Below are 16,882 nucleotides of genomic sequence, written 5' to 3' on the forward strand. Positions count from 1 at the left end.
ATGTTATCAAACAGAACGCCTCATTTTCCACTTCTTGATTAGAGTTTGAACACTGCTGATTTGCATTCTCAATTCCTTGGATATCTTTTTATATCCCTTTCCTGTTTTATACAGTTCAACTACCTTTTTTTCCCGCAGATCCTTTGACAATTCTTTTGCTTTCCCCATGACTCAGAATCCAGAAACGTCAGTGCAGCACTGGATGAAAGATGCAAGGGTCTGTCAGGAGTCCAGAAACTCATTGACCTTTTATACACACACACACACTCACTAATTACAAGCAAACAGATCACAGTTGAGGATGGTTACCTTTTTAATAGCCATTCAAACCTCTTTGTGTCAACTTGTGTGCATGTTATGAGGCCAAAATCACCAGGGTATGTAAACTTTTGATCAGGGTCATTTGGGTAGTTTCTGTTGTCATTATGATTTAAAAATAGTAAACACAGTTGATTGAAAAAAAATGGCTTCCAGCAAACACTAACCATGAGTGAAAGAAAAGTTTTTGTGTTATCATTCATATTCTCTGAAAAACAAACAAAATTCTGGTGTTGACTGTCCCTTTAACTCTTAGTGTTCAGTATATCTTGGAGCTACGCTACCTTTAGGGCAGCTTATCTCCAGTTCCAAGGAGGTACAGTAAGTTTAAATGCATTCAGGGAGATATCACCAATCTTCAGTTAAGTAAATATGGATTGTCTAAAAACTTTGTCTAACAGCACTAGCCTTCCCAGCAGTTACACTTCTCACAGCGTGTAACCCAAAAAAAAAGACCAATATGCTCAGCAAAAAAGATTGTGGGAGGCGCCTGAGGCAGTCTGTTAACTAGGAACACTGTTTAAAAACAAATCTACCCAATAGGTTAATTCCTATGCAAGAAAGTTCATAATTCTGTTTAAAGTGTCAGTAAACATTAAAAATAATGTTATATAATTCTGCACATAGTGCAGAATTATATAACATTATATTAGCGCAAACGTTATAAAACAAAATTTCCCCTTTGAATTTAAAAAAAAACAGCGCATCGGGCCAGCTGTATAGTCACAGCCCGGCCCGACCGCGCCATAGCACTAAGTGCAGCTCGCTCCTGCTGTCTGACAGAAGATCACAGAGAGCGGGTCTGTAAAACAGCAGTTTTTTTTTTTAATTCATGGGAAATTTTGTTTTATAACTTTTGCGCTAATATAATGTTATATAATTCTGCACTATGTGCAGAATTATATAACATTATTTTTAAGGTTTACTGTCCCTTTAATGTTCAATGATTTATTGTATGCAATGCAAATGAATTCAATATTAAAAATGTAATATTTCAAAAACAATATATAAAAAACTAATTTTCCATAATCTTAGTTAAAAATCTAACGACACCGGTGTCCTATCTCTATTAACTATAACTTTAAAAATAAACAAAGAAAGGCTTATTGTATATTTGATGCAATAATTATCATAACCTAAAACTAAACCCTTCTTTAATGGGTGATAAAGTATGTGGCAGTATTTGTCTTCAATGTATAATTTGTAACACTTTATACGATACTCTTGATCCACACTATGCACAAATTCTTACATAGGGTACTCTTTGAACATAATTTGCACAAATTTAACAAATCCTTACATTTGCACAGATCTTACATCTCAAAGAAATATATCTGCATTAGCTCATCAACGTATTCTTATCCCAAAACTGACCAATTTTCTAATATAGGTTTAGTCACTTCAATAGCGTGATATCTAGTATCTTCAGATGGGCATAACACCACATTCAGTCTCTCTCTGCAGTCCATGTTCCGGGAATAGAAAATGTCAAGGCAGACTATTTGAGCAGAAGTCGAATTTCTCCAATCGAATGGCAACTGAACAGGTGGTTGTTTCAGAAGATAACCAGCCTCTGGGAGCTTCCAGAAGTCGATCTCATAGCCTCTGCATTAAACCATCAGGTTGCGAAATTCTTCAGCCGTTACCTGACACCTCTTGCGTTAGGAGTAGGTGCCTTTCTCCACAATTGGTCATACAACCTTCTTTGTCTTTCCTCCAATTCCTCTCATTCCCAGGTTATTGAAACGGATTCTGCTAGAACCAGCTACCTTCATTGTTATCCTTCCATTTTGGCCTCAAAGGGCCTTGGTTTCCTCGTACTCCAAACTAGCAATTTAACCTCCATGGCATCTTCCAGTCTCTTGGGACATGCTGAATCGGGGACCAGTGATTCATCCGAATCCACACCAATTCAGATTAACGGCCTGGTTGCTGAAGTCTCAAGGTTACCACACTTGAGTGTTTCAGCTCCTGTCATTCAGACGCTTCTTCAAGCTCGAAAGGGAACTACATCTAGAGCATACGATCGTATCTGGGACATGTTTTCTTCATGGATGATTTCAAATGATATTTCTACAGCAACAATCAAGATATTTCATCTACTGGATTTCCTTCACAATGGTTTTCTTAAAGGCCTCAGTGCTAGAACTCTTACGGTTCAAATTTCTACAATATCCGCAATATCTGGTATTGGGTGGGCTCAGGACTCTCTGATAATTCAATTCTTTCAAGCTTTATCCCATATCCGTCCATCTGTCAAAACTCAAATTCCATCTTGGGACCTGCCTTTGGTTTTGGATTCTCTTCTGGAATCTCCCTTTGAACCTTTACGTGAGGTTTCCTTATGGTTTCTCACCTTGAAAACCTGTCTTTTTAGTAGCCATAATATCGGCTCGCCGAGTATCTGAACTTTAAGCTCTGTTAAAGACTCTAACATTATATTTCATCAAGACAAGGTGGTACTTCGTACTGTTCCTGAATTCCTGCCGAAAGGGGTGTCTGACTTTCATCAACATATTGTTCTTCCTTCTTTTTGCCCTAAAAACTCAGAATCTTAAACTAAACCATTGTATAGCTTGGATGTTGTCAGATGTCTTCATATTTATGTCTCAAGGACCCAGGATATTCATAAGACTGAAAGGTTATTCATTGTCCCTAAAGGTCCTCATCAAGGTCAAGCTCCATCACGAACAACAATTTCTCGTTGGATTGTACAGGCTATTTCAAGGCCCTATAAAGAGAAAGGGGAACCGGTACCTGAAGGACTTAAGGCTCATTCGACAAGGGCTGTATCAACTTCTTGGGTGCTTCAAGCCAACGCTTTTCCCAAAGAAATCTGTCAGGCCACAGTATGGAAATTATATAATACTTTTATTTCACATTATAAGCTGGATGTTGTCAATCAGCTGCTGCCAAGTTTGGCCGAAAGATATTATCCTCTGTTGTTATGGAATAAATATTTATATTTTCTACAGTATTTTTATGTATTTTGCCTTTATTTCCCACCCTTTCTTTTAATATTGCTCTGTATTCTCTCACTGGTGAGTATTACCAGGGGGGCCAAGATAATTGGAAATTAACAACAAAATATAAGCAATTTCTATATCTTGGCCCACACCCTGGGTAATACTTACCAGGCTCCCTCCCTTTGTCTGGTTCACCTGTTTTGGCTGGACATATCTAGGAGGAGGAAGGGGTGGTGTCTCACTAAGTCTTTTATGCAAATGAGGGGAGTGGATAGCTCTGTCCACGCCCCTCAGGAGAGGGGGTTTCACTGGTAAGTATCACCCCGGGTATGGGCCAAGATATAGAAATTGCTTATATTTTGTTGTTAATTTCCAAATATATATATATATATATATATATATATATATATATATAGTTCCTGGCTATATATATATATATATATATATATATATATATATATATATATATATATATATATATATATATATATATATATATATATATATAATGTAAGTCAATGGGAAGTGAGGGAGTTAGGTTCCAGGCCCCTCTCAAAATTGTCATAAGTAACACCTAATACATTATTTTTAAAGGTTTGAAATGAAGACTTTAAATGCTAAACAGCATTATAAACCTAATAATATAATTGTATCATCAAACTGAGTTTAATGAACAAAAACATTTGCTAAACATCACCTAATAAAATAATTTCACAACAGATAGCAGCATCATCATCAAACTAAGTTTTTAATGAACAAAAACGTTTTTTTACTTGCATTTTTCTGCAATCAGTTTGCTGCATTGTTAGCATGTTAGATAATTGGTTCTGCACCTATTCTATGCATTTCAATCTGCAGTGATTAATAGGCAGTTAGGCACCCTCATCTCAAGCAGCTGGACAGGAAGATAATAGGGAAGTGGCGGCAAGATCTTGCTCGATAGGTCTTGTCTGATCTGTGTACACAGATCAATTTCAGGCTGTTAAACTAGCTTAACTTTGCTGAAACACAAGCGGACAGCTCCACCTACTGGCTATTTTAATTAGTGCACTGATTTTTAATGCATTTCAATAGCAGTCCCATAACTGATAAAAAGGTTGTTATTCTGAAACGGCTCAAATTGAACCAGCGTAAACCGAGGGCCACCTGTACTGTTTAATTATGTATACTCATCTGATAAGCATAGTCCTGAGTTCCAATCTTCCAATGTCTCTTGTAGTAAGTAGAAATTTCAATGCAGAATCCTGTACTCCAATGACTCTTGTAGCAATTGAAAACTACAAATGTTCCATATGTGGAGAACGACAAAGAACAGACCTGATTGGACGTCCCGTGCTTCTAGGAAACTGTTTCAGTGTCTCTTATTGTAGTAGTAGAAACTCGATGTTCCGTGTTGAAGGAGTGAATGAATAAAGAAAACAGCTGCCGGTATAGGTCTCTAAGTTCCAAGACAGCAAGACCGGATGTGACGTCACACGCTGTGTAGCTCCGCCCTTATGCGTTTCGTGAGGATCTCCTCACTTCGTCAGAGGGTTATTTGGATAATCTAATCTATATCAGTGTTCAAACCTCTTGGCCCATATTTTGGTGCATCGCTAGTATTATTCTTTATTTAGTTCTGTGTAACAGAATCAGATTTAACCGTTTTTTTCTTGTTTCTTGTTTTTTTTTTTTTTACCAATTATCAAACTAAAGTATAGTCCTAGAAAAGTATTATTATATGCAAAACATTAAGTCAAGTAATGAACTCAAACAGCAGCTCTAGGCTGGCATCAAATTTGAAATATGCTACACAATAATTTTCCAAGAGAGGTGTTTTTTGTTGTTTTTTTGCACAAGTACAGTACAATAAAATAAGATAAAAAAAAACAAAAAACATTAATAAGATAAAAAAAAACATTGTGCATTAGTTTCTGATGTTTAGCATATATAGAAGTATATACATTCACCAATCATTTTGAATAGAAGTGTGAATTTAAATACAGAAATCACAAAAATGTATAGTAATATTACATTCAATTTGGTCACTCTATATAAATAGTGAATAGGGCAGTGGCAAAATCATGAGCTATGGGGGATGATGCTACCTCATCTGAGATCTGTCATGCTGCATTCTGGAAAACACCCTATACTTTTTGTGTCACATTATAAATTAAATGGGGGGTTAAGTGAAAGAGAGGTTACCTATAAACATGTAATGGGGGGGGGGGTCAGTTCCTTCCACACTCTGAGAGGGGGTTTCTCACCTGGTAAGTATTACCCATGGATATCAGCCAAGATATAGAAATTTGTTATAGCAGCTTAATTTCTAATGTTCTAGAATCTTGTGAGAGATCTTGTAGTGCTGGTGGATCACTTTATATCATCTCATCTGAGCAGAGAGTTTAATAGGAGGCATCTCTCTGGTACCTCCCAGGTTCCACCCTTTTTCTTATAGCATTCAGTGTGTTCACCCCCTGTTAAATTTGCACTATAATTTCTCTGCAAGAATGAGAATCTTTAATCCTCGGGGCTACAGTGAGAAAAATTCTCATAGTGTATTAGTGAAGCCCCCTCTGTTCTTTAGGGATGCCCCCTGTTTTGGTGTGGCATACTGAAGTTTAATAGAAGTTTGTGCATTTATTTATGATCCACATTTGTTTGGGTGATATAAAATTTATATTAATATTTACTTCCTTCTGAATAAGATGAATATCAGACACATTTTCAGATCAGGTGTTTACATGATACTGAGTGCTTTTGACATGTTGCATATTTCACATATCTGTTGGAAATCTAATAATGACTGCACTTGTGTAGAGCACCAGTTTATTATTTTGTTTTCCTCAGTACCAATGGATTTCAGTTGTCTGATACAGACAGAGCGTCTGAGAGAGATTATGCTGAATATAGCTCTGAGGAGGAAGATGAGGACAGCTCCTCCAATGAGTCTTACTCAGCACTGAGCAAAGCAAAACCAGGCACTGCCCACGCTCTGGAGAGATGGCAAACAATGATGGGAACTTGTCCTGGAAATCGCACTCACTGCGTTGCTGTCCAGGTTTGTAATTTTTGTTGCAAGCAGACGTGATAGAGCAGCTCATCTGGGCTTTATAGGTAGGGTAAATATAATAATGCAGCTCATCTGGGCTTTATAGGTAGGGTAAATATTATAATGCAGCTCATCTGGGCTTTATAGGTAGGGTAAATATAATAATGCAGCTCATCTGGGCTTTATAGGTAGGGTAAATATTATAATGCAGCTCATCTGGGCTTTATAGGTAGGGTAAATATAATGCAGCTCATCTGGGCTTTATAGGTAGGGTAAATATAATAATGCAGCTCATCTGGGCTTTATAGGTAGGGTAAATATTATAATGCAGCTCATCTGGGCTTTATAGGTAGGGTAAATATAATAATGCAGCTCATCTGGGCTTTATAGGTAGGGTAAATATTATAATGCAGCTCATCTGGGCTTTATAGGTAGGGTAAATATTATAATGCAGCTCATCTGGGCTTTATAGGTAGGGTAAATATTATAATGCAGCTCATCTGGGCTTTATAGGTAGGGTAAATATTATAATGCAGCTCATCTGGGCTTTATAGGTAGGGTAAATATTATAATGCAGCTCATCTGGGCTTTATAGGTAGGGTAAATATTATAATGCAGCTCATCTGGGCTTTATAGGTAGGGTAAATATTATAATGCAGCTCATCTGGGCTTTATAGGTAGGGTAAATATTATAATGCAGCTCATCTGGGCTTTATAGGTAGGGTAAATATTATAATGCAGCTCATCTGGGCTTTATAGGTAGGGTAAATATAATGCAGCTCATCTGGGCTTTATAGGTAGGGTAAATATAATGCAGCTCATCTGTGCTTTATAGGTAGGGTAAATATTATAATGCAGCTCATCTGGGCTTTATAGGTAGGGTAAATATAATGCAGCTCATCTGGGCTTTATAGGTAGGGTAAATATAATGCAGCTCATCTGGGCTTTATAGGTAGGGTAAATATAATGCAGCTCATCTGGGCTTTATAGGTAGGGTAAATATAATGCAGCTCATCTGGGCTTTATAGGTAGGGTACACATAACAATAATAATAATGCAGCTCATCTGTGCTTTATAGGTAGGGTACACATAACAATAATAATAATGCAGCTCATCTGGGCTTTATAGGTAGGGTACACATAACAATAATAATAATGCAGCTCATCTGGGCTTTATAGGTTGGGTACACATAATAATGCAGCTCATCTGGGCTTTATAGGTAGGGTACACATAATAATGCAGCTCATCTGGGCTTTATAGGTAGGGTACACATAATAATAATAATAATAATGCAGCTCATCTGGGCTTTATAAGTAGGGTACACATAATAATAATAATAATAATAATGCAGCTCATCTGGGCTTTATAGGTAGGGTACACATAATAATAATAATAATAATGCAGCTCATCTGGGCTTTATAGGTAGGGTACACATAATAATAATAATAAAAATGCAGCTCATCTGGGCTTTATAGGTAGGGTAAATATAATGCAGCTCATCTGGGCTTTATAGGTAGGGTAAATATAATGCAGCTCATCTGGGCTTTATAGGTAGGGTAAATATAATGCAGCTCATCTGGGCTTTATAGGTAGGGTAAATATAATGCAGCTCATCTGGGCTTTATAGGTAGGGTAAATATAATGCAGCTCATCTGGGCTTTATAGGTAGGGTAAATATAATGCAGCTCATCTGGGCTTTATAGGTAGGGTAAATATAATGCAGCTCATCTGGGCTTTATAGGTAGGGTAAATATAATGCAGCTCATCTGAGCTTTATAGGTAGGGTAAATATTATAATGCATCTCATATGGGCTTTATAGGTAGGGTAAATGTTATAATGCAGCTCATCTGGGCTTTATAGGTAGGGTAAATATTATAATGCAGCTCATCTGGGCTTTATAGGTAGGGTAAATATTATAATGCAGCTCATCTGGGCTTTATAGGTAGGGTAAATATAATGCAGCTCATCTGGGCTTTATAGGTAGGGTAAATATAATGCAGCTCATCTGGGCTTTATAGGTAGGGTAAATATAATGCAGCTCATCTGGGCTTTATAGGTAGGGTAAATCTAATGCAGCTCATCTGAGCTTTATAGGTAGGGTAAATATTATAATGCATCTCATATGGGCTTTATAGGTAGGGTAAATATTATAATGCATCTCATATGGGCTTTATAGGTAGGGTAAATATTATAATGCATCTCATATGGGCTTTATAGGTAGGGTAAATATTATAATGCAGCTCATCTGGGCTTTATAGGTAGGGTAAATATAATGCAGCTCATCTGGGCTTTATAGGTAGGGTAAATATAATGCAGCTCATCTGAGCTTTATAGGTAGGGTAAATATTATAATGCAGCTCATCTGGGCTTTATAGGTAAGGTACACATAATAATAATGCAGCTCATCTGGGCTTTATAAGTAGGGTACACATAATAATAATAATATTAATAATAATGCAGCTAATCTGGGCTTTATAGGTAGGGTACACATAATAATAATAATAATAATAATGCAGCTCATCTGTGCTTTATAGGTAGGGTACACATAATAATAATAATGCAGCTCATCTGGGCTTTATAGGTAGGGTACACATAATAATGCAGCTCATCTGGGCTTTATAGGTAGGGTACACATAATAATGCAGCTCATCTGGGCTTTATAGGTAGGGTACACATAATAATAATAATGCAGCTCATCTGTGCTTTATAGGTAGGGTACACATAATAATAATAATGCAGCTCATCTGGGCTTTATAGGTAGGGTACACATAACGATAATAATAATGCAGCTCATCTGTGCTTTATAGGTAGGGTACACATAATAATAATTAGGGTTGCACCGTTACCATTTTTCTAAGACCGAGTACAAGTACCGATACTTTTTTTCAAATACTCACCGATACCAATTACCGATACTTTTTTTTTTTATGTCATGACAGTTTACCAAGCACAATACAGACTAATGATTTAAGATCGCTTCTTTATAATTATGAACTGTATCTCAAAAGACATGTTTTAATAATAAAACGGTTTTATGTGCTTGTTGTCACAAAGTTTACAGAACATGTTTATAAATAAAAATATTACAATAACATATATTAATAACTACAATAAATAATAGCTGCTGCAGCTGGGGCTGGAAAGCTACAATTTAAAGGGGTGATTACTGGATGCAATTGGGTTGTAGGGTGCCTATATAACTCATTAATCTGACATTTGTACCTAATACAAAGTAATATAATTTAATTCTGAAAATAATATTGGGGAAGGAGTATCCCAGTAATCCCCTTTGAGAAAAATGGGGCATTTGCATTCTACTGACTCAACAGAAAATAGGGCTGGTCTTCATATTTTTCCAGGGCTGCTTTTTATTCCCAGTCCAGCCCTGGCTAAGGATGTTCCTCAGAGTACAGTATGTTTTGAGCATAGTTGTGCAAGATGAGAACTAGCAGTATTACAGGCAATCTAGCAGAGTAATTTTTCAAAAGTTAGTGGCAAGTTCTTATTAAGGAACAGAAGCATCTCTGCATGTTCAGCTATAAGTCTCTTTCTTTTATCAGTAAGGACGTTTGATGCTAAGCTGAACAGTCTTTCACTTTCACACTACTGCATGGGTCATAAAGATATTTTTGTACCATTAAATCTCAGTTTATTAACTGCCCAGTACGTCAGGGGTTTGTCTGAATGAGGTACAGAGATCTCTCCCAGGTAGGCTTCCAGCTGTATAGTAGCAGCTTTTGGGGAACTGCTCTCAAACGTACAATAATAAAAATAACAGCAATTTGTATTAGTGAAACAGAAGTGAACAATTTTTTAGTTTAGTCTCCACTCCAGCTTAAAATGAAATGGGAACATCCAGTTTGAAAAACGCCACAAGATGGCGTATGTGTAGGAATTGGAGGTATCTGTTTAAGTATCGGTGCCTTTTGCATGAGTACAAGTACTCATGCAAATACTTGGTATCGGCACTGATACCGATACTAGTATCGGTGCAACCCTAATAATAATGCAGCTCATCTGGGCTTTATAAGTAGGGTACACATAATAATAATAATAATGCAGCTCATCTGGGCTTTATAGGTAGGGCACACATAATAATGCAGCTCATCTGGGCTTTATAGGTAGGGTACACATAATAATAATAATGCAGCTCATCTGGGCTTTATAGGTAGGGTACACATAATAATGCAGCTCATCTGGGCTTTATAGGAAGGGTACACATAATAATGCAGCTCATCTGGGCTTTATAAGTAGGGTACACATAATAATAATAATAATAATAATAATGCAGCTCATCTGGGCTTTATAGGTAGGGTACACATAATAATAATAATAATAATAATAATAATAATAATAATAATGCAGCTCATCTGGGCTTTATAGGTAGGGTACACATAATAATAATAATAATAATGCAGCTCATCTGGGCTTTATAGGTAGGGTACACATAATAATGCAGCTCATCTGGGCTTTATAGGTAGGGTTCACATAATAATGCAGATCATCTGGGCTTTATAGGCAGGGTACACATAATAATAATAATAATAATAATAATGTAGCTCATCTCGGCTTTATAGGTAGGGTACACATAATAATAATAATGCAGCTCATCTGGGCTTTATAGGTAGGGTACACATAATAATAGTAATAATGCAGCTCATCTGGGCATTATAGGTAGGGTACACACTTCTGCAATGTAGTGCTTAACTGCTAATATATATTGTACATATATTAATGTTTGTGTTTAAAGACCTTTTGTAATGCTCACTTAATTACTTATATATACTGTGCATATATAAACATTTGTGTGTGCAGACCTTTAGTAATGCGGCACTTAATTACTGATATATACTGTGTGTATATATATATATATATATATATATATATATATAAACATTTGTGTGTGCAGACCTTTCTTTTTTAAGACACGATGAGTCCACGGATCATCTTAATTACTAATGGGATATTCACCTCCTGGTCAGCAGGAGGAGGCAAAGAGCACCACAGCAGAGCTGTTAAATAGCTCATCCCATCCCTCCCACTCCAGTCATTCTCTTTGCCTACGTTAGTGATAGGAAGAGGTAAAGTGAGGTGTTAGATTAGATTCTTCAATCAAGAGTTTATTATTTTTAAAGTAGTGCAAGATTGTGCTGTTTTGTTCTAGGGTGTAGACGTAGTTCATAGCAGTCTCCATTAGAACTTTGGTGGCTTTAGAGCATTGGGAACTTGTGGGACATAATTCTCACTGCACCTCCCATATATTGTATGCTGTCCTAAATCCAGAATACCTGAGGGATATTTACTCAGGAAATTCTTCTTTTTTCACAGGTCCATGGGAGGGAGAGGACCTCTTAAACCTGATGGACTGCCTGGCTGTATGGCAGACATATGAGGTAAGTGCCACTTTGTTATTCTGGGGCTAATTACACTCAGAGCAAAAGGGAGCACTTTACTTCTCACACACGTAACAATCAAAGGGCTCATCGGATAGTCGCTTGGTTGTTGGGACATATAAAAACTCTGAGTCTGAGGGAACAATACAGCATTAAGCAGGCACTGGGGCTAGGAGACATGGACGTTTTATGGCTTGGTGGTTTTAACTCACACGGTGGCTTATTTAAATCAAAATGCCGTCCGGGAGAGGAGGTTGCAGTTAGAAACGCCCACGAGGGGCGGGGCTTCCGATTGCACGCCTTTTCACTGCGCTTCCGTGTTAATAGATTACCAGAGCTGGACATTTCAGTCTCTGCCTAGAAGTGCATGGTTCTTACTAATACATGCGTTTCTAGGAACAGATAGAGCTGTGACATATCCCTGTTGAATCCAGATAGTTGGTCTTTCACATACGTTTTTACTTGTGCAGTAAAAAAGTTACACTTTTAAAATTTAAAGTCACAGTAACGTTTTTACACTTAAAATTTTTTTGTTACAAAATTAAAAGTTTTATTTCATAATTGTGTCATTGTGATCAGAATGGACCAAGGGGCCTTGCAAGATGTCACTTGCTCCATTTTTCTAAGAGGATGTTGTCCAGGAGTCTGACGAGGTTCAATATATGCAGCATCTGTCTCCTCAAGCGTCCCAAATGTTGCCGCCCTCACAAGCAGTGCCCTGCGCTTCCGCAATAGCTTCCGCTGGATTTACTTTAAGAGACATCGCTTCTCTCATGTCTTCTACGTTTTCTGATAAGTTATCTGCTTTTCCAATGTTGCAGGGAAAGCGTAAGAGGAAAATCAGATCTGTAAGCGAGGTTTCTGAGCGATTTCAGAGGTCCTCTCCCAGAGGCCTGAGGAGGAAGATACTGGAATAGCATCTGGAGGCGAAGTTTCAGATTCAGAAAGTGTAATTCCGCCTGCCGATACTGAGGTTGTATCTTTCAGGTTTAAGCTAGAACACCTCTGTCTGTTATTTAAAGGGACAGTCTAGGCCAAAATAAACTTTCATGATTCAGATAGAACATGTAATTTTAAACAATTTTCCAATTTACTTTTATCACCAATTTTGCTTTGTTCTATTGGTATTCTTAGTTGAAAGCTTAACCTAGGAGGTTCATATGCTAATTTCTTAGATCTTGAAGCCCACCTCTTTCAGATTACATTTTAACAGTTTTTCACCACTAGAGGGTGTTAGTTCACGTATTTCATATAGATAACACTGTGCTCGTGCACGTGAAGTTATCTGGCAGCAGGCACTGATTGGCTAGACTGCAAGTCTGTCAAAAGAACTGAAAAAAGGGGAAGTTTGCAGAGGCTTAGATACAAGATAATCACAGAGGTTAAAAGTATATTAATATAGCTGTGTTGGTTATGCAAAACTGGGGAATGGGTAATAAAGGGATTATCTATCTTTTAAAACAATAAAAATTCTGGTGTAGACTGTCCCTTTAAGGAGGTTTCAGCTACTGAACAAATATTTTGAGGTTCCTTCCTCCACAGGGTTTCCCATAGCTTCCTCTATTAAGGAGGCTTGGCAAATAGTTCCCAAGGTGGAGGGTGCCGTTTCCACTTTAGCTAAGAGACCTACTATTCCTTTAGAAGATAGTTGTGCCTTCAAAGACTCCTTCGGTTTTTTTTAGCTTTCCTTTTTTTTTTTTTTTTTTTTTTAGCTTAGGTTTTAGCTAGCCTGGCGACTCAGACACTACCGGTGTAATCTATCCTAGTGCGTCCAGGGATTTATAAGGAACGAAAGAGACCGCATTCCCTATATTTATAAAGATGTTTCCTATAGCCGACTCAGCTAAGGAGGCTGGGCAAACATTCCCTAGGGTGGAAGGAGTAGTTTCCAGCTTAGCTAAGAGAACTTCTATACCCTTAGAGGATAGTTGGGAAAGGGATGTACCCCAGGTCTTACAATGGCAGCCAGCTGGGTACTTTGCTACCGTCACTAGTGTGACGGCATATTGGTTTTATGCGTTGTCTGATGCTACGAAGTCAGAAACTCCCATGGATAAAATCCAGGATAGGATAAAAGCTTTCAAATTGGCTAATTCCTTTATTTCAAATTCTTGCCTTCAAGTTATCAAACTGGGAGGATAGGTTTCAGGTTTCTCTGTTCCAGCTCACAAAGCCTTATGGTTAGAGCCTTGTTCTACGGATGTATGCTCTAAGTCTAAGCTTTTAGCAATTCCTTCCAATGGGAAGACCTTGTTGGGACCTGGCTTGACGGAATAAATCTCTTTTGAAATTTAAAGAATTTCGGGGGGGGAAATAAAAATATCCAAATAGCCTGCTGTTAAATCAAAGACAGCATGAAGGACATGCCCCCGATCCTGGATCGGATCTTGTAGGGGGTAGACTTTCTGTCTTCCCTCAAGCTTGGGTTCGAGTTGTTCAGAATCCCTGGGCAATAGAAAATAGTGTCCCAGGGATACAATTTGGAGTTCAAAAGTTTTTTCCTCCCAGAGGCAGGTTTCTGCTTTTAGGATTATCTGCAAATCAGACAAAAGGAGAGGCGTTCTTACATTGCGTAGGAGACCTCTCAGACCTGGGAGTGATTGTTCCAGTTCCTATACAGGGTCTGTGTTTTGTATCCCAATCGGGTTGTGGTTCCCAAAAAAGAGGGAACCTTCAGACCACTTTTTAGATCTCAAGAGTCTAAACAAATTTCTTGGTATACCGTCCTTCAGGATGGAAGCTATTCATTCCATTCTTCCCTTGATCCAAGAGAGTCATTTTATGACAACAGTGGATTTAGAGGACGCGTACCTTCATGTGCCATTCTCATGAATTGTCTCAGTTCTAAGGTTTGCCCTTCTGGACAAACGCTTACAGTTCGTTGCTCTTCTTTTCAGTCTTGCAACAGCTCTCAGTTTTCTCAAAGACTCTGGGATCACTGTTGGCGGTGCTTCGGTTTCAGGGCATTGCAGTGGCGTCCTATCTGGACGACACCCTAGTCCAGGCGCCATCCTTACAGCAAGCAAGATTTCACACGGACATGGTGTTATCCTTCCCGCGATTTCACGGGTGGAAGGTAAATTTGGAAAAGAGTTCCTTAGCCCCATGCACAAGGGTAACTTTCTGGGAAACATAATAGATTACATATCAATGATGATTTTTCTGACAGGATGTCAGGAAATCAGAGATTATCGATACTTGTCTTGTCATTCAGTCCACTCATCGGCCTTCAGTGGCTCAGTGCATGGAGGTAATCGGGCTGATAGCGGCGGCAATGGTCATCCCGTTTGCTCAGTCCCATCTCAGACCTCTGCAGTTAGGCATGCTCAGGCAATGGATCTGAGATTATACTGATTTGTCTCTTCAAATACTACTGGAGCAGGAGATAAAGGATTCTCTTCAATGGTGGTTGTCTCTGGATCATCTCTCCTAGGAAACCTGCTTTCGCAGACCATTTTGGGTGATTGGGACAACAGACGTCGGCCTTCTAAGGTGGGGAGCAGTCTGGGGCTCCCTGAGGACTCAGGGAGTTTGGATTCAGCCAGAGTCTGTTCTTCCTATAAACATTCTGCAGCTGAGAGCGATTTACAATGTTCTTCTGGCCTGGCCTCAGTTAGCCTTGGTCCAGTTTATCAGGTTCCAGTCGATCAAAATGACGTCAGTGGCTTACATCAATCATCAGGGAGAACCGAGGAGTTCCTTAGCGATGACAGTGGTATCCAAAATAATTCAGTGGGCGGAGGCCCATTCTCGCTGCCTTGTCGGCGATCCACATCCCAGGGGTGGAACAACTGGGAGGCTGATTTCCTGAGCAGGCAGACCTTTCATCCAGGGGAGAACTCCATCCGGAAGTGTTTTTTCCTCCTTTTACTTTTCTTCCTCGGGTCATTGCTCGAATCAAGCAGGAGAGGGCTTCGGTGATCCTCATAGCACCGACTTGGCCTCGTAGGATTTGGTATGCAGATCTGGTGGACATGTCCTCTCTGCCACCTTGGAGACTTCCGTTGAGGAAGGACCTTCTAATTCAAGGGCCCCTCCTTCACCTAAATCTGGTTTATCTGAAACTGACTGCTTGGAGATTGAACACTCAATAATATTATCCAAGCGGGGGTTTTCTGATTCTCATAAGATATGGCGTAAATATCTCTATTGGTGTGAATCCATGGGCTACTCATGGAGTAGATAAGATTCCTAGAATTTTGTCTTTTCTACAAGAAAGGTTTATCGTCAAGTTCCCTAAAGGGTAAAAACTCTGTCTTTCTTATTTTTGTTACACAAACGTCTGGTAGATGTCCCAGATGTACTATTTTTTTGTCAGGCCTTGGTCAGGATCAGGCCTGTGTTCAATCCAGTTACTCATTCATGAAGTCTGAATTTAGTTCTCAGAGTTCTTCAAGGGGCTCTGTTTGAGCCTATTCTTTCCTTTAGATATTAAGTTGTTATCTTGGAAAGTTTTATTTCTTGTTGATGGAAAAGAGCAAATAAGTCTCTAAAGAAGTGCGCAGATGATCAGAGTCAGGGATAGTAGCTGATTCAGAACGGACCAGGCAGCTCTCTTAGAAGTGAAGGATGAACATCGGGTCTCCTACAGGTTACCCGTTATTTCTTGTTGCCATTTCTTATGCTCGGAAAGTGTCAGAGCTCTCAGCATTACCGTATGAGTCTCCTTATATTATTTCCATTCAAATAAGGTAGTTTTACGTACTAAATTAGGATTTCTTCCTAAGGTTATTTCTGATCGGAACATTAATCAGGAGATTGTTCTTCTTTTCTTGTTTCCTAATCCTTTTTCTCAGAAGGAAAGACTTCTGCTCAATTGGGACGTGGTCCGTGCTTTAAAGTTTTACCTGCAGACGAGTAAGGACTGTCGTCAGTCTTCTTCTTTGTTTGTGGTTTTCTCAGGAAAACGCAAGGGACAGAAAGCTATGGATACTTCTCTTTCTTTTTGGCTGAAGAGTATCTTACGTTTTGCATATGAGACTGCTGGACAGCAGCCTCCAGAGAGAGTTACGGCTCTTTCCATGAGGGCTGTTGCTTCCTCATGGGCGTTCAGAAATGAAGCTTCTGTGGAATATATTTGCAAGGCTGCAACTTGGTTTTCTCTTCACTCTTTTTCAAGGTTTTACAAATTTGACATTTTTGCCTCGGCTGAGGCCATTTTTGGGAGAAAGGG

General features: G+C 38.6%; 1 protein-coding gene across 1 annotated transcript in view; it reads left to right on the plus strand.

Moving 5' to 3' along the window:
• The window catches only part of RNF214 (ring finger protein 214), a 141,872-nt gene that overhangs the window by 23,682 nt on the left and 101,308 nt on the right, over positions 1-16,882 (plus strand). Inside the window, exon 3 of the mRNA XM_053691399.1 lies at positions 6,114-6,324. Within this exon, the coding sequence (XP_053547374.1) occupies positions 6,114-6,324 (211 nt within the window). The remainder of the gene's footprint in view (positions 1-6,113; positions 6,325-16,882) is intronic.

This window comes from Bombina bombina, chromosome 8 (genome assembly GCF_027579735.1).
Source record: "Bombina bombina isolate aBomBom1 chromosome 8, aBomBom1.pri, whole genome shotgun sequence".
NCBI classification, from domain to species: domain Eukaryota; kingdom Metazoa; phylum Chordata; class Amphibia; order Anura; family Bombinatoridae; genus Bombina; species Bombina bombina.